Raw genomic sequence first — 27,912 nt, forward strand, 5'->3', positions numbered from 1 at the left:
ATAAGAACCAGTTTGTAACTTGATATTCTGGTCTTCCTTTGGCTGCCAAGGGACTCTGAGCTAAGCCAGGCATGTAGTTGCCACAAAAGTCCTTAACCCAGTGCAATAGGGGGTCAGAAGAACTGACTTTTTGAGTTCTGTTTCCCACTTACTACCGAGTTCATATTTTAGAGCTGTTGTAACAAATTACCCCAAACTTCGTAGCTTATAGTAACACACATCTATTGTCTTACAGTTCTGAAGGCCAGAAGTTTGAAGTCAGTTTCACCGGACCAATCCCTCCAGAGGCTCTAGGGGAGAAGTTATTCCTTGCTGCTTCCAGCTTCTGGAAGCTGCCAGCATTTCTTGGCTTGTGGCCACATCACTGCAATCCTTTCTTTAATAGTCATTTTGCCTCTTTCTCTTCTGTGTCAACTATCCTAACTCTTTCATATAAGGTCATACCCAGATAATTGAGGATAATCCTTTCATCTCAAAATCCATAGTCACACCAGCAAAATCTCTTTTTCCATAAAATGTAACATTTAAGGGTTCAGGGAGTAGGACCTAGATATTTTGGGGGACATTTTTCAGCCTACTATAATCTACTCTCTGGCCCCCAAAGATTCGCATCCATCCCTCATAGAAAATATATTTATCATATCCCAACATCTTCAAAAGTCTTAACCCATTATAGCAACAACTCAAAATTCAAAACCTCATCTAAATATTATCAGCTCAAAAGTCCCAAATCTTATCATATGAGTCATCTAAAGCAGACATGGGAACACTCTGGGGCAAAATTTCTCTTGTCTTCAAATAAAGCATTTGGTCCAGTGCTTTGCACATAGTAGATGCTCACGGAATTTTAGCCACTATCAGAATTATTCCATACTTTATTGCATTAAGGTGAAAGTAGCACTCCCTAGACCCCACACATTGTCTTAGCTGAGAGAAGACAAGGTGTAATATGATGATGATGATGATGATGATGATGATGATGATATCAATATACATAGTAGTAGAAGAAATGATAATAGCAACTCTTACTGAGAGTTTATCATGTGCAAGAAGCTTTTCTAAAATGTTTTACATGTGTTTTCTCAATCCTCATGAAACCCCTTTGGGGTGGAAACTACCATTACCCCCATGTTCAATTGAGAAAATTTTTGCAGAGGTAACATAATTAGTAAGTAGTCAAACCATGAACTCCATGCAGCCTAACCAAAAGCAGATTCCCCTGCACATGTGTCCTATGTCCTGTTCCAGTCCTTTTTCTAGTCTTGGCGTACATGAGATACAATTAAAAAACTACACTCATTTTACCTTAGGTTTCCATTTTGTGTCACTACAAGGCTATAAGCCATACATACTGTGACTAGTATTCCTAAAATGGGGTTTTTCTTTTTAGTTGTTTATTTTTAAGTATAGACTCTCCCCTCCTCCAAATTTTCATTTTAAAAGCTTGAAACTTTTCAGACACATTGAAAAATTGATACAATGGACACTTTTGTACTTTCTATTTAACAGTTGTTAATCCTTTGCCACTTTTGTCTCTCATTCCACATATAAATACAGTTTTGTTTTTGTTAGATGATTTGAAAGTTGCTGTGTCATGACACTTCACCCCAAAATACTTCAGCATGGGCCTCTTGAAAACAAAGCTGCTCTTTCCTACTCATATGATGAAGCCCAAGAAACTTAAATTTGATGTAATATTTAACATGCAGTTTGTGCTCAAAATTTTAGCCAATTGTTCCAATAATTAGCTTTTCTGTTTTTTTGTTTGTTTGTTTATTTGTTTGTTTTAATCCAGAAGTTCGCTTGCCTTGCCTTTAGTGGCCATGTCTTTTTGTATTTTTATTTTTTTATTTTTTAATCTAGAGCAGTTCTGCAGCCTATTTTTGTTTTCTGTTTATTTCCCTTCAATGACTCTTGAAAAGCACCAGACACCCTGTAAAATGTCTCAAGCTGTGATTGGTCAGATCACTTACTATTGATGAGATTCAGGTTAAATATATTTTGGCATGAATGTATATAGGTGCTATGGGAATCATTTCCCAGTTGATTATGCTTAAGAAGAAGAAATGTGAGGCTCTGGATAAAGAATGATCTGACATTTTAGGAAAACAACTAAATACTGAAGTCCGTAATTGAACATCATCGTTGAATGGTCATTGATTGTTTATGAAGCACATTTCGCATATATTTATTTGATTTTTTCCTTATAACTATGAGACCTCTTAGGTAGATATTATTGAGCATAGTCCTAGGGCAACTAAGACACGAACATGTGAGTGACTTGTTAAATTTCTGGAATTTATTCCTCAGAAGTTGGAGGTTGAATCCAGTTTCTGGACCTTGGTTTTGGATCTCAAGTCTGTACCCCTCCCACCCAGTCATGCATACGGTTAAGCAGGATCAATTTTTTAAAAAGTGGTAACAATCACTCATTCTACTCAGAAATGCAACAGAATTCAGCATAAGTTAGTGCTTTCTAAAGGCAGCTTTCTAGTTGCCTCTGAATCCTGGCAAGTCTTTGAGAGTCTACATTTATGGAGATTCTGAGTTTGCAGAGCTGACACTATTTTTAATAACATAGGCGCTTGTTGGGAAATAATAGAATAGCAGAAAGAAACTGAGATGGATGAGTTCCCACTCAGTCTTCCTATAAACATGGGGCATGTTGAATAATAAATACAGATATTAGCAAAGACATAGTCTTATCTTTATTCTGTTTAATCTCCACAGAGAGATAGATGGTGGGTCCAAAAAAAAGTGATTTTTGTTGTTGGTTGTTTTTCCAGTGTGCTCCTGGGTAGGAAGAACTTTTAAGTCCACCCTGGAGATCATGTAGGAAGGAGGCAGCTTGTTCATAAGAGTTGTTTTTTTCCTCCCAGTACATTGAGAGTTTGCTTAAATCTTTATTTTATGAAATAGGTTTTAAAAGAGGAAAATCAGTACCTGAAACTAAGATCTGGAACATACAGATTTCATGTTAGTTTGACCAAAGTTGTATATCCCTATAGCTTTTAAGAGATTCTCACAGGAAAAGGGAGTTTTTCCTCCTTTTATTGACTTTCCCAAACTTTGTAGGAGGCTGTCGGCAGAGAGCTGGCTTGGCATTTGAAACTCAGCACTTCTATTTACAGACTCTCTATATCAAAAAGTGGCCAGTATAAGAATTACATAAACCAATGAGCATTGAATAGGATTTACTCTGCAGGAATAAGGGGCCCAAGTTCATCCTTCTCATCAGCTGTGCCCATTCAGTGAGTCCCCCTACTGTACTAAAGTAGGACTCATGATGTCCACCATAGGTATCCGACAGGGCTGTTGAAAGGTAAGGAGAGCATATCCATAGACTTGCCCCACAAGCATCTAATGTAGGCATACCAAAGCCTTTCTGCCTCCCTCCTCCTATCCTTCCCATCTTTTTTTTCAGCACATAATAATTCTCCCAATGTAAAATACATCCTGGTCCTGGTTCCTCATCTTAGTAGAGTCAGCTGAGAAGGAGAAAGAAAACTACTGTAGTTGAGATGTAAAGAGCTCCGTGGTACATTTTTGACCACACAAGCTTCGGAAGCCAAAGGGCTAAGTTAAGATCTTGCTTCTGTCACTGAGCAGCTAAGACAGTGGGCAGATTGCATAACCTCTCTATGCCTCAGTTTCCTCATCTGTACAAGGGTCATAATTGTGCCCTTCTGGGGCTGTTGTGAGAATTGTGTAAGGAGATATATGTGTATCCAGAATAAAATGCAGCTTCACCTGTTGCCTAACCATTTCTTCAATCTCTATTCTGTGTGAGTGATCATCCTCTTTTAGTCTCTGAGTGAAAATGTCCATCAGTCCCATAATCTTGTGCTTAGTCTTAGGTAATAGATTGTCCTACCATTACTTTGTCATAAACTCAATTAATTTAAACCGAAGTACAAATGAAATATGATCATTTCAATGCCTAGTTCCAGAGATTAACCTGTGCTCTGAATTTCTTTAATGTTCAACTATTTTCCCCTCCTCTTTGTTCCAAACTCAGGGGGAAGGGGATGTGGCGAGTGGCTTGATTTCTCCTCTCTGCCCTTCCACCCCATCCCTCTCCCAGGCCATTTACATAACTGGGTTTTAGCTGCTATGCTCAGAGACTCACTGGAAGGTATAGTAGGATGAACCTGGTGCTTCTCTCCCAGGGTTCTTTTATTAACCACCCCTTCCCCCCCCCCCCCGCCACAACTCTCACCCATAGGTCTCCCCTGACCCTTGTAGTGGATATATTTCTGATGGCCCCTTACCCAAAATATAAGCATCTACCCTTCATTTTCTGTTGCTGGGGTCCTTCTGCCCTACCATGGAATCCAAAAGGACAATGAGACAGAACACAAGATGCTCTCCATTGGGGATCTCCTTCCTACATCTGGCCATATCTGACCTATAGGAAATAGGATGTCATCCCTTGTCTGACAAAGTCTGGGAGTAAAGGCTCACCCCAGCATTAAAATATCACCCAATCCCACCACTAAACAATGCATCAACATGGTTATTATTTTAAGACATTCTGCCCCGCAGCTCCAGGGGTCATGTAATAACTCTCCTTGGGGAGGTGATAGGTTAGGTAACTCTTGATGCTTTTTACCCTCAAAGTAGGCATGGAGATGTGGTACACGTATCAGTCAACCTTCACATGGCAACTTGCCACCTCACTTTGGATTTCTATATCCACTTAACCAGGAACCAAATCAAAATTTCAATTTTACCATCTTGTTAAATGAGATCATCACTTAATACCTGGCATGCAATAAGTGCCAAATAAATAATTGTTTTATAATGAAATGAGAATGGGTCTTAATTCATTTCCTTTTTAAAATATATTTTTATGGATTTCAGAGAGAAAGAGAGGCATAGAAACATCAATGTGGAGAGAGAATCATTGATCGGCTGCCTCCTGCACGTCCCACACTGGGGATCGAGCCCACAACCCCTGCATATGCCCTGACTAGGAATCAAACCATGATCTCCTGGTTCGTAGGTAAACACTCCACCACTGAACCACGCCAGCAGGGCTTAATATTTATTAAATTCTTACCGTGGACAATGTGAGAATATAAAATGGGTAAGACACTGACTTTACCGTCTGAAATCTCATGGTCTGATAATAAAACTAAACAGATGTCTTTGAGAAGAAGCGCCATTCATCTTCAGCTTTCATGTCATTGATCTATGTTTATTGAGCTCAGGTTTCTATGTCTGGGTAAGGAAGTGTGGGAGACAGGATAAGAATAGAAGGATTGTTATGGACAACAGGGGGTCGTTGCTGACCAGCGGGAATCCATGATTAGAGAATTTTTTAACCTGATATGAGAGGGGACTGGGAGCAGGGCAAGACTGGACGCAGGCAGGCCAGAAAGGAGGCATGTTTGCTTTCTTTCACAATAGTAAGATGGAGGTTTAAACAGAAACGAGGCAGTGAAAATATAAAACAGGAGAGATAGAAGGAAGAATAAAAATGAAAAGTTCTAAAAAAAATCAGGAGGAAAGAACAGGTGATGTATAGCAGAGGAGGCATGTGATTGGGTGGGGATGATGCCTCCTGCATGCCCCCTACTGGGGATCGAGTCCGCAATCAGGACATGTGCCCCTGCTGAGAATTGAACTGGTGACCTGAATTCCTGAATTGACACTCAACCACTGAGCCACACCTGGCTGGGCCAGTCACAAGGTTTATTTTTTCTCATTAATTTGAATTGTTATGTCCTGAATTAAAAGATTCAATTTTGCTTTTTAATCAAATTAGTCTGTTTGGTAGCAGAATTGCATGGGATGCAATTGGAAGAAATTGAAGTCTGGTATTTCTCTCTGAATTGTGCTCTAGTATCTCAAAAGAGCTAATGAAAGTTTTGGGGTTAGAAGTCCTGAGTGTCCCCTAATGAGGAGAAGAAAGAAACAGGAAACAAGACAGGGTTGTTAATCAACCACTGAAAGAACAGTCTTCTCAGGCAATCTGCGAAGGGCAGATTCTTTCCTTCTGGAAACAGTATTCGATGGTTGACACCCAATCCTGGCATTAATTCCTGTAGCTCAGAAACATGGGTGACAGGAAAATGTGAGCAAGGCATGGGTCCGGGGATAATATGGCCCTCTTTCAGGGAACAGCTCATCCCTGACATCGTATCCAGAAATACAGTAGCTTCCTAATTCCCCCAGAGCTATTAGAAGGGGGTGAAGGGATAAGGATAAAGTAGTCTAATGAATTGAGAAGTGCACACAGGGCGTTAGGAAGGAGAAAAGATGCTGTTGAATTTGGTCTGTCCCTTTGGTTGGTCTTGTTCCTCATCAGGACGCTGAACCATGCCAGCAGGGCTCAATAAATATTTATTAAATTCTTACCATGGACAATGTGAGAATATAAAATGCAGTAGGCTGCTGCTGCTATTGTTACCCAAATCAGTTGTCTTTAACTCTGTACTCTGCTGCACAATAACTGATATCAGAAGAATAGCCACTCTTTTGCTCTGAGGCACATATTCCCATGTCTTCCGGTTCCAAGAGCCACTGTTGACTTAACCAGTAATTTAGGGCAATGACAAGATGGTAATCCCTTTGGGAAATAGTATTTCAATATAGCAGAGTGGAGAGGCAGCTCTCCCATCCTCCCTGCTGGGCATGATCTAGACTCGATACTGTTGGCCTTGCTGTCTGCCTCCTGGACAGCCAAGGGCTCAGCTCTCTATATCCTGCATCTCTTGTCACTTTGTCCTGGCTGAGGGTGGAAGCTCTACCGTCTGAATCATAGCAACTCAGCATCTATCCAATCCCCAAAACTTTTATTCCCCTTTTGTCAAACATCATAGAGAGAAAAGTGAAAGTCTTTGTTTGAATCCAACTTCTTTGAAGGAAAGGGATACTCTGAATTTGTACTCCTAATAAGAATTCCATCCAGTGTATAGGTGGACCATTTAGGGCATGAAGCATCCCATTTCAAGAGGGATTGCACACTGATGTGGAGAACTCAAGATTTACCCTAACCATTTCCTATCTGTGACCATGACCATTGGATTGACCTTTCTGGAGAAACATGAGTAAGTCTAGAGGAGCCTACTAAGAAACAATTCTATTCTGCTTTTCATCAATTAGCAGCCTGCACTCAGGATTTTTTCCCAAACCATTGTGTTGAGATCTAAAACCAATAGACATTTCATGAGCCAATATTTATGTTAAAAATAATAAAAGTAATTACCATAGGGAAGAAAAAGCACAGCTAGATTCTTTAGTACTTCATTGGTTCATTCATACAATAGATATTTAGCCCTTACTACATGTCAAGCACTAGGCTAGGAGTTGGGAATATATCTAGGATAATAACAGTAACTATAGCTAAAAAGTATTGAGCTCTTAACAACCTATTAGGCATTGTGGATTATCTCCTATAATTCTCAGATCAACCTTGTAATTAGGTGCTTTTTTAATCTTTATGTGAAGATAAGGGAAGTGAGGTTTAAATAACTTGCTCAGCAGCACACTGCTAATAAAGACTATATCTGGAATACAAACCCAGAGTACTTTCTACTTTTTGTTAACTTGTTTCTACGTGAGGCAAAACAAATCCCTGCCTTCATGAAGCTTGTAGTCTAAATTACAGAACACGTTTCTTCAGACAGAGTCTTAATTTGTCTCTGAAGAGATGTGGAGTGTCCTCCAGAAAAGGCTCCCCACCTTTCAGCAAGACTTGATGGAAATTGCTTGATGACATGGACACCCTTTATTTTCTCTAGTCACATTCATTTCTCCCATCTTCTATATCCTTCTCATGTACCACTCCTAGATCCTTTGCCTTGTTCTGCTGCCCTCTTTCCTAAGTTCTCCCCTCATACCTGTTGATTTTTTCTCTCTCCCATTTAGACAATTACTAGACTCTCTAAATGCCATGCAATGCAATTCTGAAGGAAAACATGAAAGGAAGAGAAAAATTTACTGTAAATGATGTGAGCTATTGATGGATGGCTTAGTAAGCCTAGGGGTCCTTCTTTAGCATTCTCTGGCATTTAAGGGACATAGGATTCCAAAAGCACATTCGCACTATACTGCTGTGGCCAATCTCATGTTTTCCATGATTAACAACCCAGTTCATTATATTTTCATCTCACATTAATCTTCTCTTCTGTGAGTTTGGTAACATTTGGAGTCATTTCCCTCTGTATTTATCCATCTGGGATCTTTAGAAAAGATAAGTTTGCAGAGAGTCATTTGTTGCTCATGCTGAAAGATGTTGTTGCTCACTGCTGTGAGAGGAATGAATGTTTCTCCCATCCTGAGAGAGAATCCTCTGAAGGCAGGCATGGATTCCCTACACAACGCAAAGGGGCCCCTCAGTGGAGGTCCATGGGGGTCCTCCATTTGGGATTGAGCTGCAACATAACAGCATCAGAAATCAAAACAAGCAATGTTACTCGGATCTTGATTGTCCTCATGGGACAGATAGATTTGGGGAGAGAGGTGTGGAGATGACAGAGAGAGTTGTGAGAATAATGAGTCACAACAAAGTCTTTGGCTTGAGTTCTTTCTTTACCACCTACATGCTATTTGACCTTGGGCAAGTCATATAATCTAAGATCCACTCACCTCCTCTACAAACTGGCCCCAAAGATGTCTGTCCTCTCTACAGAAGAGAATAGGTTTGAGGGTTAATTTATATTCTCAAAGGAGAAAAGGTAGACTTACAGTTGTTCATATGCAATACAATAATTAATACATAATAATACAAGAATAAACTCTTGCATACTCAACAACTGTAAACCTACTTTTGCCTTACCATGTATTTATAATTGGGAAGGAAAAATAGGCTATTGGGGAAGTCATAAAGGCTAGTATTTTTTTTATGTCTCATATTTTAAAAAGGGCTTGGAGGTATGTGTCATAGTTGAAAATCTATTGTGGAGTGATATGTTATTTGGAGAATAGAGAGAGAATCCTTTGGAAATTCAGTTAAGGGCATCCTCTAGGAATATTGTAATTTTGGGAGGTCACATGAGAGGCAATTCTTATGGAGATTCTGGGCTGTCAGTCTTTAGCAACAGTTTGTGATGCAGGTTGGGATGCATTTATTCATTTCTTAATTCAAGTAAGATATGTCTGTAGAGAAAATATTCCACATTGGAAATCCATTAAAAAGCCATGACAGATACTGCTACCTATGGCCATTACCTGTGAAATATTGTTATTTCTCATTGCTGCCCAAATGCAGGGCTAAATTTCATTCATGCATGTTATTGTAGGAAGGCGGGAAGGTGTAATTAAATTTTACAACTGTAGACGTGAATGGGTTCAGGAAAAGAACCAGCAGAGATGTAAGAAATCTGGACTGTTGGCTCTAATTCTGCACAACTAAAACAAGGTGACATCATTCGGAAATGTGGTTATTTATTGACAGTTTTCTCCCCCAGCAACTGGAATTTGAACAGGAGACTCCCATTACGCAGATAACTCCCAGTGGTGTTAGTGGAAATTACCTGTGTAACCAACCCTCCTGCCCAGATAGAATGCCAGATGCCTGAGAGCACTTTTAATTGCAATGTACCTCCCTTTGCAAAAAAAGCTAATTGCATCTGCTTCCCTTTCCTTTAGGTATCCAAGCAAGGACAGGAATAATGAAGAGACACATGTGCTAGCGGCAGCCTTTTGAACCACACAAGAAGGAAATCAACGGTGTGGACAGAGCTGGAACCGTTGCCATGCTTGCCTGTCGGAGTAAATGAGGAATGGGCTTGTGATTATGCGGACATTCCAGCATGAATCTGGTAGACCTGTGGTTGACCCGTTCCCTCTCCATGTGTCTCCTCCTACAAAGCTTTGTTCTTATGATACTGTGCTTTCATTCTGCCAGTATGTGTCCCAAGGGCTGTCTTTGTTCTTCCTCTGGGGGTTTGAATGTCACCTGCAGCAATGCAAATCTCAAGGAAATACCTAGAGATCTTCCTCCTGAAACAGTCTTATTGTATCTGGACTCCAATCAGATCACATCTATTCCCAATGAGATTTTTAAGGACCTCCATCAACTAAGAGTTCTCAACCTGTCCAAAAATGGCATTGAGTTTATCGATGAGCACGCCTTCAAAGGAGTAGCTGAAACTTTGCAGACTCTGGACTTGTCTGACAACCGGATTCAAAGTGTGCACAAAAATGCCTTCAATAACCTGAAGGCCAGGGCCAGAATTGCCAACAACCCCTGGCACTGCGACTGTACTCTCCAGCAAGTTCTGAGGAGCATGGCGTCCAATCACGAGACAGCCCACAATGTGATCTGTAAGACTTCTGTGTTGGATGAACACGCCGGGAGACCATTTCTCAATGCTGCCAATGATGCTGACCTTTGTAACCTCCCTAAAAAAACTACCGATTATGCCATGCTGGTTACCATGTTTGGCTGGTTCACCATGGTGATCTCATATGTGGTGTATTACGTGAGGCAAAATCAGGAGGATGCCCGGAGACACCTTGAATACTTGAAATCCCTGCCAAGCAGGCAAAAGAAAGCGGATGAACCCGATGACATTAGCACTGTGGTATAGTGTCCAAACTGACTGGTGTTGAGAAAGAAATTTGTGTGAAATTGCAGTAGAATACGTGGTTTACTTCTCCCACCCATTGTAAACATTTAAAACTTTGTATCTCCATTTCTTTTGAATTATGCCACTGTTGGTCTTTTAATAGACATGACAACACATCAAATGATTTTAGTTTAGGTGATCCACCCCTTAATTGTACCCCCTGTGGTATATTCCCGAGTCAGCTACTATCTGAACATTAGTTAGCTCCATCTCACTATTTAATAATGAAATTTATTTTTTTAATTTAAAACCAAATAAAAGCTTAACTTTGAACCATGGAAAACAGAGTGACTTATTGGTCAAGAAATCAGTATAGTCATTCCATTGCTTTAAAGAGGAACAGAAAACTCTGGTTGAACCTAAAGAACTATCATAATGAAAGATGTGTTATTAAACCCTACTGTACACTGGGGAGCCATTGCTGAATTATTTACCAAGTGAAGTATCTGTCAGACTTTAGAATACTGTACTGAGCCTTAGTAAACCCAGGTGGGAATACACATTCTGCAGAGGCTTAATCAATTGGGATGCCTCCAGGTGTTTGTTATCTAAAAGTTGGTGTGTTTAGCTATAAAGGTCCTTTTAAAGCTAAACACACTACTTCTACTCTATTCTAGAAATGTGGAAAAGAAAAAGACAATATTCTGTCTTCAACGTTACCTTCTGGTGAACAGGGGTATGTGACAAACAGAAATAGCCATGGTAAAAAGGAAGGTCCTAATAATCAGCTGTGTGCAAGCACGGTGCAAGGCATTCTAATACTACTATTATGTCTGTAAGCCTTCACTACAGGATGAAAAAGTGACAACTGTACCCCATTTACATAGGAGGAAACTGTGGGTGAAACAGTTTCAATGACTTGCCCGGTAGAGTATCAGAACTTGAATTTGAACCAAGTCTTCCTCTCTCCAAAGATGGAGGTCTCATTATGTTCCTACTGGGTTGGTTTAAAGAGATATAAACTACATATTTAAAAATGCACCCATACAGTGGGGCCTTGACTTATGATTGTCCCAACTAAGGAGTTTTTTGAGATACCAGCTGTCTCTCTGCCGATTTTTTGCATTGAGTTGATAGAGTAATTTGAGTTAACGAGCTCCTTAAGAGCTCAGTCTCGGAACGAATTAAACTCGTAAGTCAAGGCCCCACTGTATTAGGTTTAAAAAAATGTATATACCTCAGGATATTATGTCCCTGATATTGTTCAGTGATATCTGAACAATAGGAGAAAGCTCATTTAGTTCTTGGAGTAGGGAATTGTGTGTGTGTGTGTGTGTGTGTGTGTGTGTGTTGTTGTTGTTGTTGTTGTTTTGGGGGGGTTGAGGAGATGTTAGGGTGCCATTACAGATAATTCTCAATATTTGGGTGGGATCTCATCAGATGGTGATGTAGCCAAGGAAGGCAGAGGAAGCAGAGAGAGCAAAGGGATAAAAGTGTAGGGAGGTATTTGGGATGAAGGAATTATATAGGGGGAGAAGTGAGAGACAAATTGGAGGCAGACCATAGTAATCTCAGTTCCAGACTCAGGAATAGGAGTAACTGATGGTATTTATGGAACACTTACTATGTACCAGGTACTTTTTTGAGGTTGTCTTAATTAATCCTTACAATTACCCTATGAGATAGTCTTTTGTGAATGAGGAATCAGAGACGTGGGAATTTACATAATGAATTCAGTTCCCTAGAGCCTATAGTAAGTAAAGCAGGTAATGAGACCCAATCAGTCAAATCCAGAACCTACAGACCTCTTAACTACTGTACTGTATTACTTTACAGTCATAGACTTTACTACATAAAGTTGCTGGCTTCCCAGACCTAGAGGTTTGCACACTTCTGAGCTATGGTGGCATTAAAAAAATAAGAGAGAAAAAAATAGCCCTTTGTGGGCCTTTGGTGAGAAGGAGGTATCCTTTGCCATTTTTACCAACATCACCTTTTCTAATCCATATTAGGTTAGCTTTGGGCCTCCAGGAATCACATTTCTGCCCTTAGAAAGCGCTATCATTTTAGACATATCAATTGACTTTAAAAGTGTTACTGGCATGAACCATGGAGGTCAGACCTGCTGTAGGGCTTTCAGACCAGGCTACATTGGGACAATTCCCTCCTCCCTCTCCACTACCCCCCACCCCCCACCCCACAAACGCCACTGGTTTTTCATGTCCACCCTAGTCTTTCTAAAAAGTTTAAAGCCTAATCTAGAAGCCTGAGATGTGAAATTCAGGATATGGGCCCCAACACTCCTGCATTCCAATAAGAAGGAAGCCAGACTGTCAGCTTTGAGGGTTAACTGGATTTGAAGACCTTCAGAGAATTTGGAGCTTTGCTGAAGATTTAACGCCCCCTGGAGGACAACATTATAATATATCTCTGTAAATAAGACCATAGAAAGATGCCTACCTAAATATACCCCTTTTTAATCCCCAAAGAAAGGAAAATCAAGCCCTTGCTAAGATAACCCTTTATAATTTTAAATAATGTGTATTTATTTGAGTGGTGAGTCACATTCACTTTAGAAACACTTTCACAAATTACATACACCTTCGTACCTTCTAAATCAGGGGTCTCAAACTTTTTAAACAGGGGGCCAGTTCACTGTCCCTCAGACCGTTGGAGGGCCAGACTATAGTTTAAAAAAAAACTATGAACAAATTCCTATGCACACTGCACATATCTTATTTTGAAGTAAAAAAACAAAACGGGAACAAATACAATATTTGTATTTGCATGTGGCCCGCGGGCCGTAGTTTGAGGACCCCTGTTCTAAATGTTTTAAATAGCAGCTTCTTTGCTCAACCTTCTCCTTTAGCTTCATAACCTCAACCTTTTACATTAAAAAATACCAGGGGATTTTAGCCTTATCATTGACAATATGTTCATCGGTGAAGCAAGGGAAATCATAAAACATTGCAACCGAACTGGAACATTTTTAAGAAAGGGCTAAAAAATTATGTAATGCAAGATTTAACTTTCAAGAACACCCTGGAAAATTGTAATGCACTGATATACAAATTCTGCCAGGTACACGCTGTTCTTTTCATGGCCTCCTCTGATTACCCACAATAATTCTTGTTCTGACATCAACAAGCATAAGGCAGTCTGAGATGTGGGTAGGTTTTCCTTATTGGCTTGAGACGTTCAGTTTATAGAGTAAGTTCGCTCATTTATCTGGCACAGTTAGAGAATGAAAACTCTGCTTAATTAACTCTTAAAGGTACTAGAGACAGGCCAAGTCTTAGAATGTCAGGACTGGAAGAGTCCTAGAGATCATCTCACCCACTGATTTCACAGGTGTTGAAATTGAAACCCTTCAGGCTTGAGGATTGACACTCATGTCTCCATAGTCCTCCTCCAGCATCCCTCTCAGAGAACCAATTGCCTCTCCCAGTAAACTGTTTCCCACTCTTCAGAGAAACAGAACAGCATAATAATATACACCATGAAAATATCACTGGCTATCAGCAGCTGTTTCTTGAGGATTCAGAAGGCATTTAAGGTTTCTACATTGTCACAGAGCTATAATAAGGAATAGCTATGATTCTAAAAAGCTTCTGATTTTTTCAGATATGGTGAGAGGATCTGTTTCCCTTTCACAAATAGGGCACGATCTGGTTTTCCAAACGATCTGGGTGCAACTTCCTGGGGAGGAAGAGTTGATTAGCATTTGTTCCCTTGACTAACATCATACACCCTGAGTGGTCAAGTGCAGCCCTGCTGGCAGGGAGGGAGGAAGTGCGATTAAGCAATGTTCTTCTCCATTTCCAGAGCCCTTTCCCAAAGTGGTATCATTGATTCACCAGGTTGGCTGCGTCTGATCCACAGAAAGCAAACCAGAGGCAAACACATTTACGACACATTTGGAAATGCCCTCCCAGCCCTCTCCCAAAGCCAAAGAGGTGAATCAGAATTCAGGGCAAAGGAAGACCTGAATTCCTCATTCCACATTTGCCCAAACTCGTTACATGGATGGTCCCAAATGTACCAAATGAATAAATGGGTCACATAGACACAGCAAGGAGAACTCCTCAAGGTCCAAGACTTTTCCATTCCAACCCAGAGAAGAGGGGTGACAGTAAAAGGAAATCCACTCCTATGTATGGCTCTAACTTCTTCAACATTGAAAGAACCAAAGCTAGTATGAATCACTTAAGAGGTGTGTGTGTGTGTGTGTGTGTGTGTGTGTGTGTGTGTGTTCCCCAAGTTCAGTGAAAACCTCATGCTTCTCACTAATGGCAACTGAGTGGATCATGCTTGTTGATAAATCAACTGAGTTGATTATCCTTTGACTGATAAATGTTCTAAATTTTGCTCATTATTCATAAAAAAAAATCAATGCATTTACTTTCTTTCCCTGTGAGTGTCTGGGCATCCAACTGACAAAAGTTTTTTAGATCTGACCTTACAAGCTAGGCCCCTAAAGAATACACTAGTTGGGACCAGCATTCTATTTTTTGCTTTGATATTTTATTTATTATTTTCTTCAGAGAAGAGTTTATAAAATGGAGGACGATCTGAAATCTGGCTGTTGGTCTAAAGATGAACAAACCAGCTGTTGGCATTGAATGCTAAATAGATTTTAATGGCCCATAGTGCCCAGCCACGGTGGCTCAGTGATTGAGCAGCGACCTATGAACCAGGAGATCATGGTTTGATTCCCAGTCAAGGCACATGCCTGGTTTGCAGATTCGATCCCCAGTGTGGGGCATGCAGGAGGCAGCAGGTCAATGATTCTCTCTCATCACTGATGTTTCTATCTCTCTCTCCCTCTTTGAAATCAATAACAATTTTTTAAAAAGGCCTATAGTGAGTCGGATAGGGCCAATCCAGCTTCCTTAGGGTTGCCCACATTTCTTCTGGAAGAAAAATACATAAAAGATGCTGGTTGGCCCTCAGGGTCTTTCATCCTCACAGAAGTCTTGCCAATTCCCTATCTCTCTGAGGAGCAAGATGCAGTAACAAGAAGAGAATGTGAAATGAGAAACGAAGAACAAAAACTTAGAAAAGTTCTACCCAGAAGCAAGGCTTTGGGGGAACAAGCAGGTCTGACTTAAATTGACATTTTCAGCACTTCACCATTGACGAGCCCTATCTTCACATTGAAACATGAACCGAGGAAGTCCTGTGTATAAATCACAAATAACCTTTTACAAATGAAAAAGGTTTCACCTTTCCCTAACCAAAGCTATTATTCACTTGGCATAATGTTCCTTCCATATGTTCCTACCTTCCCTGGTTTTCACAATAGCCTTGCCATGTATACACTATCATTGTTCCCATTTTACAGATGAGAAAACTGAGAGCCTGAAAGTATTCTGCCCCAAATCACACAGCTAATGTGCAATAGTGGAGCCAGATCCAACTACCTGTAAAGTCCTTTGTTCCATCTAAGGCACACTTCTTAGTCATGTGTGTCATCCTTTAGTTTTATGAAGTCTCATCTTAAGGCCCTTAGTTTTAAGGCCCAAGATAAAAATGGAGGATAGGATAAGACATTTGTCTTAATTTGTTCAAGAGAGACATGAGGTTCAAAAGAAAAAGGCAAGCCTTAGCTTATTCAGCCAGTGAGCAGAACCTGGTATTTGGGAACCACAATGGTTCATCCTCTCTTCACACCCATCCCTCTGTGCTCAACCCTGAAATACCATGTGTACCGACAGTCAACCATGGTCTTGGGAAGGGAAGACATGTATATTGCTCTCAATCATGAAAATTACGTCCTTTGGTTCCATGGTTGCTCCTGGGATGGTGGTGACAGTGATATCTAATGCTTTGCTTTATGGAAGCCACATCTACCCTCACTCCTACCAGTCAGATTCTAACTGGCACCTCCTGCATGCATTTGCATGAGGATTTTCTCTGGCCACTTACAAAGAAGGTTGAAGATGCTAGGGAGTTGCCACCATCTAGGAGCAGCACTCAACTGATGGCTACTGGGGACTCGATATATAAACAACCTGCTCTTTTGCTCTGGAAGCATGTATCTATCCCACAATAAAACTCTGCTTTCTCCTGTCACCGAGTTTCCCCAGCCTGATGAAGCTCCACTTACTCATCATGGTAATGTGTTTGGTGAGGCATGACCAGGTATTTTGAGGGTCTTTCCTTCTTTGTCTCATTTCTACACTACCCTACTAGCATCCCCTTCATCTCCCACATAAACTCTTTGGACTCAAATCCTTGCCTCAGTTTCTACTAATTAGAAGAACTCAAACTAAGATACCTGAGTATACCCTACATCAATGCTTCCCGTGCCTGGCTAATGATCTGACAGATTGAGACAGCTTGTGAAAGATTTGGGTACCTATGCCTCACCCAGTCCTCCTGAACTGTGATCCCTGAAGGTTGGGTTCTGGTCTCTGTGTTTCCTGTTGGTTCCTCTCTTCTCTGGAGATCTAGGGTGGTCAATCAGTAATCAGCAATCAACAGGACAGCCTCTACTGGGAATTTCTTCTCCAACATCGTGCTTGATAAAACTTTGCTGCCTTAAAAAAGTAAACTGCTGTCCATCATGGAGAGTGTCATATGAACCCATGATAAAGTTCCTCTTTTGCCTCACATGCCATGAAATTAAGAGAGAAAAAGAAGAAATCTGTGCTTCTAATTTAGTAGCTGTATTTCATCGAGCTACAGTTTAATTTCCTCTTCTTTTCATCTTCTGCAACATGTACAACATCAGTTATTCTGATTGTTTTAAATTCCTTATTGGAAATGTTCTATTTTATTACAAGTATCTCTTTAAGACTCCTCAAACCCTTTATGTAATGAAACAGGGGGGAAAATGTTGTTTATTTCCTACCTTTTACATTTCCTCAAATTTATAGAGTGTTCCAGACTCATGTCTTGTTCTATATTGCTTAAGTTCTGATTTCTTATCATTTGTTTCCCCATGCTTTCGTGATCCAAAGCAGTTTGATATCCATTATCTTTTCTATGAAACTATCCCTGAATCACCAAGATTCAGGAACACAAGTTTAAGCCTCATAATCACACAGCCCCCAATAGCTATTTGTCATATGACTCCCCCACCCGCTTTGAAAGAAGAAAGAGAGTATAACGTCATTTTCCAAGGGAAGTAACTGAGATTCAGAGATGCTCAGTGACCCACCCACGGTGTCTCCAGGTAACAAGTGAGCGAGCTGGGACTTGCAGGAAGCTCTGTTTTCAACAAAACTCTTGCTCAATTCACTTCTCATTTATGAGACATGAATGTCTTCAGAGAACCTTCAGGGAAGAGCAAGGAGAAGAGTAATGGTTCAAGACAACATCCAGTTTTGGGGGATGAAAAGGTTCACATTTACCTCAACTCAAAGTTGGCAGATTATATCGTCATTGTTCATATTATAAGACAACAAGCAATAGTACTTTATTGTGGGATTCCCGCCCCCCATTTACTCTTTCCAATTGGTGCCATAGTTATCACTGTAATTGTGTTCCCCTCAAAAGTTGTTTTATCACCCAATGTCTCAGAATGGGACTATATTTAGAGATAGGGCCTTCAAAAGGATAATTAAGTTAAAATGAGGCCTTTAGGGTGTGCCCTAATCCAATAGGACTGGTGTCCTCACAAGAAAAGATTAGAACATACAGAGAAATACCAGGGATGTGTGTACCCGAGGGAAATGTGAGGACTCAACAAGAAGGTGGCCAACTGCAAGCCAAGGAGAGAGGCCTCAGAAAATCAAACCTGCTCATATACTGATCTTAGAGTTCCAGAACTATGAAAAAAAAATAAATTTCTGTTGTTTAAGAAATGGTATTTTATTATGGCAGCCTCAACAAACTAACACATCATATTAACCCATGATTTCCAGGAAGTATTTTGCAGGAAATGCAATTAATCAATGCCATCACACATCTGGATTTTTCTGTGTCGTGCTTAGTTTTTAATAGGTGTACCGGTTAATAATGTGGATTTCTTTTATAGATGGAGTTACACATATGTTGAGATATATGCGCTTCGATATGTATGCTAGTTTGTTGTATTGACAACAAGCTTCAAAACTTCATATGTCAAATTTTCTGAAGGTGTTAGCATCATAGATATTTTTACACTTAAAAATGTCGAATTTCGTGCCAAAAAAAAGAGCATTTGCGGGAAGTTTTAATTCATTATTTTGAAGAAAAGTGCTGCTGAAAGTTATCGTATACTTCAGGAAGCTTATGGTGAACATGCTCCATCTCAAGATACTTGTGAACCCTGGTTTGAATGCTTTAAAAGTGATGATTTCACCGAAACCGGTTTGGCTCAGTGGATAGAGCGTCGGCCTGCGGACTGAAAGGTCCCAGGTTTGGTTCTGGTCAGGGGCATGTACCTTGGTTGCGGGCACATCCCTAGTGGGAGATGTGCAGGAGGCAGCTGATCGATGTTTCTCTCTCATCGATGTGTCTAACTCTCTATCTCTCTCCCTTCCTCTCTGTAAAAAATCAATAAAATATATTTTTAAAAAAAGTGATGATTTCAATGTGAAAGACAAAGAACATCCAGGTGAACTGAAAAAGTTTGAAGACCAACAATTACAAGCATTATTGGATGAAGATGCGTGTCAAACTCAAAAACAACTTGCAGAAAGTTTAAACGTTGCTCAGCAAACAATTTCGTATCATTTACAAGAAATGGGAAAGATTTTAAAGGAAGGAGAATGGGTGCCACATCAACTGAACGAAAGACAAATACAAATGGAAAACCAAAAAGTCCTCAGTAAAATGTTGCTTCAACGGCAAGAAAGAAAGTCTTTTTTGCATCAAATTGTGACTGGCAATGAAAAGTGGATTTATTTTGAGAATCCCAAATGCACAAAATCATGGTTGATCCAGGTCAACCATCAACAGTGACTGCAAGGCCAAATTGATTCGGAAAGAAGACAATGCTCTGGGTTTGGTGGGATCAGGAAGGTGTGGTGTATTATGAGTTTCTAAAACCAGGTGAAACCATTAATACTGATCACTACTGACAGCAAATAATCAATTTGAACCATGCTTTGATTGTAAAACCACCAGAATGGGCCAGAAGACACAGCAAAGTAATTTTGCTTCATGATAACGCACCATCACACACTTCAAAAACAGTTAAAGACACATTAAAAGATCTTGCCTGGGAAGTATTAACCCACCTGCTATTCACCAGACCTTGCTCCTTCAGATGACCACTTGTTCTGATCAATGGCTCACGCACTTTCCATGGTTCATCTGTCCTCCATCAAATCTCCATCCCCGCGTGCTCACACCCCCGGCGGAGCGGGGTCCCTCAGCCACCCCGGCCTCAATCTGTAGGCTTCCTGAACAGTGCCCCACACCTTTCTTACCTCAGGGCCTTTGCACGGGTTGTTCCTCCACCTGATGGACTTTCCCCCCCCTCCTTTTTTTTTTTTTTAAATATATTGATTTTTTACAGAGAGGAAGGGAGAGTTAGAAACATCTATGCGGAGAGAGATAGAGAGTTAGAAACATCGATTAGCTGCCTCCTGCACACTCCCTACTGGGGATGTGCCCGAAACCAAGGTACATGCCCTTGACCAGAATCGAACCTGGGACCCTTGAGTCCGTAGGCTGACGCTCTATCCACTGAGCCAAACTGGTTAGGGCCCTCTCCTCCTCTTATAACCCTGAGTGCACTGTGTCATCACCAGCTCCCAGTCTTTCCTCCTGCCTGCACCCTGAGCTCTGTGCGAGTGGGCACTGCACTGTGCTGGTCATTTTGCACGCCAGCACAATGCCTGGCACCGAAGAGGCGCAGGAAATACCTGCTGGCTCGCAGAAGGGTGGCTGGACCGTTCCCAGAGCGGGGAGGGAGGGGAGCCCACACTCTCCCATGGGCCCTGGGTGGTGTGTGGCTGTCTGGAGGGCGCGCAGCCTGTGAGGAAGGCTGGAGACCTCAGAGGGTCTCAGAGAGGAAACTGAGGCAGGCCAGGTGTGTGGGAGGCCACGGAAGACACTGCCAACTGCCCGCTCCTGCTCCGGTGCACAGTCCACGAACCTGGAAGTGACAGCGTCTCTGAACCCCGCCACAAGGGAGCCCCTCGCCTCCCCATGCCCACAGCACACGCTATGCCTGCAGGTACAGGAGGCTGCGTGGCCAGCTCATGGGCCTCTCTCCTGCTGCCTCGCCTGTGGTTCTGGGACTTCCAGGGTCGGGCTCTTGTCTTCCTCTCGGGCTACTGCGCCAGGCCTTCCTGCACACGACCCCCGAGGGTCCTGAGGCTGGTGTGGCTCTTCATGAACCCTTTTAATAATATATGTATTTTTATTGATTTCAGAGAGGAAGGGAGAGCAAGAGAGAGAGAGAAATATCAGTGATGAGAGAGAATCATTGATCGCCTGCCTCCTGCACGCCCCACACTGGGGATCGAGCCCACAACCCAGGCATGTGCCCTGACCGGAAATCGAATCATGACCTCCTGGTCCATAGGTCGATGCTCAACCACTGAGCCAGCCCAGCTCTTCCTGAGTTTTCACCTTCCACACCGTCCCCAACATAGCTACACCCTTTTCTATAAAAACCATGCCGCCCACAGAGAAGGCAGGCCCATGGCCCTAAAATTTAATGATGATACGTGAAAATAATAGAATCAGACAAATACATGGACTTATGAAGCTTCATGAAACCAGCCTAATTACTCTAGCTAGGCAAAATGGCTTCACTGTCAAGTTTAACCTGAGGTAGCCAAAAATAGATTTAAACTTCATCAGAGATTAAATGGTCTTAGATCTGGTTGTCAGAAAAGGATGAAATTCATTTTATTTGAATGACCTCTTTTAATGAAGGCTTTAAATCAAAAACTACCCGCTTGTCACCTCGCAGGAAAATAACTGAGCTCATGTTAATGCAGTTTATTAAATTTCTTTTCTAATCTTTGACCTGAGAGTCATAATCAGCTGGAATCTTCATCCTCACAGCTCTTCCTACATCTCCATCCATGTGAGGACCTGTTTCCTAGGTGGTCTGGGCAACCTTTGAGCATTCATTCAGGAGACAGGATACAAGATGCTTGTACCTTGAGCTCACAAAAAGAGATGTTCTTTAAGAGTAGATGAAAACAACTGCAATATTCTTTCCCATGCCATTCAAATCTCATTACACAGAGTCTAAAAGGCCAACTAAACTGTTGTACAGGGTTAAAGTCTAGTTGTCAAAAAATAAAATGAAGTGAATTGTTTTTAAGACTCAATACATTCAAATGCTCTCTGGGGCCCTTTTCTGTTGCAGAAATCTAACACATGCCACAAAATAATGAAAGCAATTATTTTTTAGTTGATAGTATATATTAAGCAATTAGTATGTACCATCATGCTAAGCACTTTTCATGCCTTCCTTGGTTACTCTTCAGAGCAAACTTCTGAGGTAGATACTATTATGTGTCACATTTTACTGAGGAGGGAAATGAAGCACAGAGAGATAATTAATTGACCTAAGGTAACACCTCCTCCAGGTGCAGCAGAGATTTCAGCACAAGCAATCCAACTCCAGGGGCCATGTGGCAAACTGCAGCTTCAGAGTGCTGCTCCAGGCCAGGAGACCATGGGTCTACATTCTCATCATAATATTTAACACTTGGGCTAATTCACTTAAGCCCAAGACCACTATGCATCATTATCATCCTCATTCTCTCAGTAAGGATCTATACCCCAAACCTTTAGGGACTCCCCGGGGTCCCTGAGCTGGTAAGACAGAGCAGGGACCATGACCTCAATCTTCTGATACTCGAAGTTCTGTGCTGCATCTCCTTATGTCAACATCACATGTCCCATCCCAAGTCTGGCCGTCACTCCTGAAGTTGGCTACCACCTGTCATGGGGAGGCAGAGCTGGGCATTTTGTAAATTAAGGGATGTTGAACTTCATCAGTGTTCATTATCTGTATGTCTTGACCAAGCTGCCATGCTTAATAACTCTTGGTCATTCTAAGTTATAGACTATACAGTTTAATAACTACCTGAATGTTTGATTTTCACTTAACGACATTGCACTGCCAGTACTGAGATCTGTAAAAGGTCTTGCTTAAGATGATAAACTAAAATGATCACATTATGGGTGTATGCTGAATCCCAATTGCTCTTTTCTATCACAGCATTGGGTATGTCAGCCATAAGGTATACCTTTTTCTTTGGGAAAATATGCATAAATTCAGTTTTTGAGTTTTCCTAAACAAGAGAGATATGACCAAAACACAACTTTGTGATTCATCTGAGAAGCAAAAATCAAAAATTAGAAAAATAGCAGCTTTGGGGATAAAGTAATTGCCATATAATTTTAGTCTTCTTTTTTCTTAGAGTTTTAGCCCTATCTAACTTAAATGACATTTTTTAAAAAATATATTTTTATTTTTTTTTCAGAGAGGAAGGGAGAGGGAGAGAGATAGAAACATCAATGATGAGAGAGAATCATTGCTTGGCTGCCTCCCGAACACCCCACACTGGGGATCGAGCCTGCAACCCAGGCGTGTGCCCTTGGCTGAAATCAAACCTGGGACCCTTCAGTCTGCAGGCTGATGCTCTGCCCACTGGGCAAAACCGGCTAGGGCTTAAATGACATTTTGAAGTGGCTGCTCATATAGGTATTATAGGAATCAGAAGGCATGGTGTAAAGAGCCAATAGGAGGAAAACAAATACCTCTGTAGAGATTGGACCATGACCCAATGCCCTATGACTTGCAGCACCTCTCCCTGTACAGAAGTAACAGTGTGCCAGTTCACAGTCCAGGCTTTAAGAGACATCAAATGCTTCCACTCACCTTCCTGTGCTCTTGCTATTCATCATGAGAACAACATATCTTAGGTAGCCACTGGTCTAAGGAGAATGAGACACCCATGAAACAGAATTCCCAAACTTCCTGAAGCAAATCACCTGGTAACTTGAAGCAGAATCGCCCTTGCTGACCTTCAGAACTATAAACAAGAAAAATAAATGTTTCCTCCTTGTCGTAGTCTGTCTGGGTCTCTATAACAAAGACACAATAGACTGGGTGGCTTAAATGTCAGAAAACAAACTCTCACAGTTTCAGAGGCTGGGAAATCCAAGATCAGAATGCAGGTAGATACGTTGTCTGGCGAGAGCCCATGTCCTGGTTCATAGATGACATTCTTCTCATTTACCCTCCTATGGCGGAGAGCAGTCAGAAGCAAGCTCTCCCAGGATTCTTAAGACAGCACTCAGTCCCTGAGGGCAAAGCCCTCACGGCCTCATCTAATCCTAATTACCTTGCAGAGGCCCTTTCTCCTAATGCCATCCATCACATTGGGGGTTAGAATTTCAACATATGGGTATTAAGAAGACACAATTCAGCCCATAACATTTTTTTAAAATATTGAGATGTTTAGGTTTCTTGTTATGCACTATTATGGCAACAATAGCTGACTGTTACAATCTATAAGAAATAACTCCAACAGTTTATCTAAAGCTAAAGGTTTGAACAAAAGAATTCCTTCAAGAATTTTGTCTACTGCTTTAATTTAATAGTCCCCAACATAAGTGGCAAGAAAATGATTAATGCCACTGCTTTCTAAGCCTGGAGGACACCCTTTATTTTAAAAGGATATAAACTATGTGTATGATGTGCATAGAAGCAACCCAAGTTCTTCCTTTGGAAAATTCTTTCAATACAAAATATCACTGTTGTGTTTTATCTGATTCTCACATAAACGGCAAATAACTGTAGGCATTCTGGTAAATATCAGCAAATGTTCAGCTCAGTTCCAAAAATCACCATAAATAAGTTTATTGGAAATCATTCCAGGTCATATGTCTATATTTTATCTGGGCTATCTCCTGGAGATTGCCTGAAACCTTCATAAAATGTAAAGAACACATAATCCATGGGGAATGGAATGTGTTGAGGTTTTGCAAAGTAATTAGTACTTTGTTTAAGGACCAAAGTACATTGAGAAGATGCTAAGTAGGTGGCAGGAACGCCAAGAATTTTCACTTCGCTTCCTCATTCACATCCTGGGGTCAAAATGCATTGATAGTCCACAGTGCGGCCTGGTATGACCTGCAAAAGATCCCTCACAAGCTGTATCACTGCACATGTCACAGCTATCCAGTGAGTCAGATCTAGCTTTGAATCCTTGGTTTTCCATTTCCTGGGAAGTCACCTGGGGTGATTTAAATTCTATGAACTTAAGTTGTTTGGACCATAAAGTGAGAAATAATAATAACTATCTACTGGGGTTATTATGAAGGTTAAATGAAATGTTGTTTGTCAAGTGCATAGTAGAGTGCTTAGATATAAGTCATAAGACCTAAGATTTAGGTTCATTATCATGTGCTGCTTTGACATCTGGTGAAACTGAAAAGGAATGAGTGGATTACTGCTAAGCTCCCTTCTGAACACTCTGATCCCCTGAATAAGAACCCCTCACCAAACAATTCTTTATCATCAGGTCCTTGATTATCCCTGAGTAGTGTACTTCAATTTCCTGCCAGCCACAGAATTTATTCAAACAAGTCAAATACTTCCTCCCATGCAAACCAGTGAGCACCTCAGTCTCTTACTCCTCCAAAGCCTGCCCATGGCCCCTGGCTGTTTCCTCGGTGCCCAAGTGCAACCCCTGTGTAACCTTGCGTAGCGTGTGCCCTCTGGGCTGTGAGTACATGTGACTAATAAAGGCTGTCAACATTATTTATCCAATGTTGGATGTCTTGTGTTTGGCCATCCTTGTAGGGCAAAATCTATTTCTTACCAATGTGGTAAAGAGGAAATGATCACAACACATACCTAACAATGCAAGTAATAAATGGTAAATGATATCAGAATAAAAAAAAACAAACCTTAATATTGCTCTCCAGCCTCTTAGAAATTCCTTTACGTTGCTTATCCCAAAGCAGAGAGGTACCCTTCCTCTGTACTTTTTCACCCAGAAGCTGGTGTTTGGGTACTGGAACTAAGGGGTGGGAGTAAGGACCACAAATGGGGAGAAATCAAGGGGCCTTTGGCCTCTACACTTCTGCTCCATGTGACCCATAATGTATAGGAAACAGAAATAAAAAACACCAGGTTCCATAGTCACCATAATTCTCTCACCATATCTAGGGTATCTCGCTCCACTGAGATGCTATGGGACCATCCGAGGGTTGTGTCGGAGCATCCTGGCTCTGTTGTTGTCTGTGTCCCAGCATCTTGGGGCTTTCTGGCCTGTGAGCCTGAAGTATAACCCCAGGTGGATGAGGAGAAGCAGGAGTGCAAAGAGGACCTCCAAGGGGTCTGAGGAAGCTAGAAATGGAGACAACACTCCCTAAGTTGCTGGCTGCTACTACTTCCCAAGGAACACTTCTTTTTGAAGGTTCAGTCATTACATTAAGTAAGATGCAGTGACCATGCTGTTCACTGTTGCCTTCATAGCACTTAGTGTGATGCCTCACATTTAGAGGGCTCTCAGAAAACATGAATTATTGATTGAATAAATGCAGAGAAAACGAATTTACTATGCACCTAGCACTAGAGGAGAGTACAATTTTAAAAACGTGGTCCTTAAACTTAAAGAGACCAAATCCAAAAACATGGGGAACTGGAGGAACTCAATGTGGGAAGAGTTGGTGGTGGCTCCTTGAAGAAGGTGGGGGATGGAATCTGGAAAGATCTGGGCCCAGCCGGCAGGCTCAGTGGTTGAGCATCAACCTATGAACCAGAAAATCACAGTTTGATTCCCGGTCAGGGCACATGCCCAAGTTGCAGGCTCAGCCCCCAGTGTGGGGTGTGCAGGAGGCAGCCAATCAATGATTCTCTCTCATCATTGATGTTTCTATCTCTCTCTCCCTTTCCCTCTCCCCTCTGAAGTCAATAAAAATATTTTTTAATTAAAAAAAAAAGATCTGAAAAGGGAATGAGGATAAAACAAGGAGTCAGCTGGGAGTGGAACAGAGTAGACACATGCCTGTGTGTTGCCATTGGAGAATATCTTCTTTGTTCCATGCCCCCTATTTCCATAAAAAGGAAGCAAAAAATGTAGATGACTGGGCACATGAGGTCCTGCAGGAAATGCTTGTGAGCCTTTAAAACAAATCACCTTCTATGCATGCAAATTAAATCAAAGGAGATCTTGTGAAAAGAGGCAGCAATTGTGTCCCATTTAGCTTTCTTCCGAACAGCAGCATTATTAATTTTAAATGTTCTCATCTGTGAAATTTAGTGTACCCAGTGTGATGCTAAAATATCCTTGAGATGATGTAAATGAATTCCTACCTTAGGATAAACTCATGAAAAGTGTCAGTTTCCACTCAATGCTCTTTTTCATTATGTGCAGAATAAAAAGGGAGCCATGCTACGATGAAGTCTTGACAAAGCAGTATTGAGGTGACAAATATCAGAGGCATAGAAGTTGAAATGTGACATAAAATACGATCACTAAAAGAAAATAATGGTTCCTTTCAAACTTTCAAAAAATCTCATTATGGAATTTAAAAAAAGGAGTCATGCTTTTAGGAAAAGGCCTGAAGCCAACCTTTCTCTTCTACTCTGCAGGTGTGGTTCTGTGTCAAAATATTAGAATTAGAAGTTGAAAAGCCTGGATTAATGGACAAAATCTCATTAGTAACCTAAAAATAGTTGGTAACCTTCAGAGTAAAAAAGAAATAAATGTTACATCTTGAGAAATTATCCCACTGCCATTGTAGATAGGAAAGATACAGGCAATTTACAAATGTTTTATGGCTGATATAAATAGTTTCTGAGTATCAATTTTTCACCTAAACACACACACACACACACACACACACACACACACACACACACACACCCCTAGTTATTATTTTAGAATAGAGATTTCATTTTAAAGCAAGCTGACAATTTCATCTGTTTATGTTTGATGAATTTGTTTCAATATCTCACTATTTCCAAATAATCTGAAGTGTATAATTTCTTCCTTCAGCTAGAAATTCTCCATGATGTTGACTGAGCTTTTTTTTAGGGATTAGGGGCTTGTGATTTGGTTTTATAGAGTCTCGTTGTCATGGTAGTGTGAGATGCTTTCCCATATAACTCAGGGGAAGCAGTGAATATTTTCTTGGTCATTATAATTCCAAGTTATGGTTTCCTAAGAAAGTCAACATTAAATAACCATGAGGAATAGTTTTTCCAAAATGTCCAGACTTGCAAATCCAGGAGGGAAAGTAAACTTTGCAATAGTGTGATGTACAGAGACACGTTAGCACATATTCCATATGTAATTTCTAGAGAAATATGTTTTTTCCCCCTGAATTTTCAAAGCAACAGCTTCTTTTCTTGCAATCACATCTCCTTCACAAAGAAATGTGGCACTTGGGTTACAGGATGCTTCAAGACTTCTCAGGTTCTTTGGATCTGCAGATGAAGGGGGAGACTGGAAACTGTGACTGGCAGGAA

At 41.0% G+C, this 27,912-nt stretch overlaps 1 protein-coding gene across 7 annotated transcripts in view; it reads left to right on the forward strand.

Annotated features, from left to right (window-relative positions):
- The window catches only part of LRRC3B (leucine rich repeat containing 3B), a 76,875-nt gene extending 66,012 nt beyond the window's left edge, over positions 1–10,863 (forward strand). For 5 of the 7 annotated variants that reach the window (XM_059664108.1, XM_059664105.1, XM_059664107.1 and 2 more), the window contains one exon: positions 9,598–10,863. In XM_059664108.1, the coding sequence (XP_059520091.1) occupies positions 9,762–10,541 (780 nt within the window). In that variant the 5' untranslated portion in view covers positions 9,598–9,761 and the 3' untranslated portion in view covers positions 10,542–10,863. Of the gene's footprint in view, positions 1–235; positions 1,583–6,747; positions 7,056–9,597 lie in introns of those variants that run through there. The other 2 variants (XM_059664111.1, XR_009448564.1) reach the window with 2 other exon arrangements.
- The last annotated feature ends 17,049 nt before the right edge of the window (positions 10,864–27,912 follow it).

Source organism: Myotis daubentonii, chromosome 14 (assembly GCF_963259705.1).
Source record: "Myotis daubentonii chromosome 14, mMyoDau2.1, whole genome shotgun sequence".
Taxonomy (NCBI): domain Eukaryota; kingdom Metazoa; phylum Chordata; class Mammalia; order Chiroptera; family Vespertilionidae; genus Myotis; species Myotis daubentonii.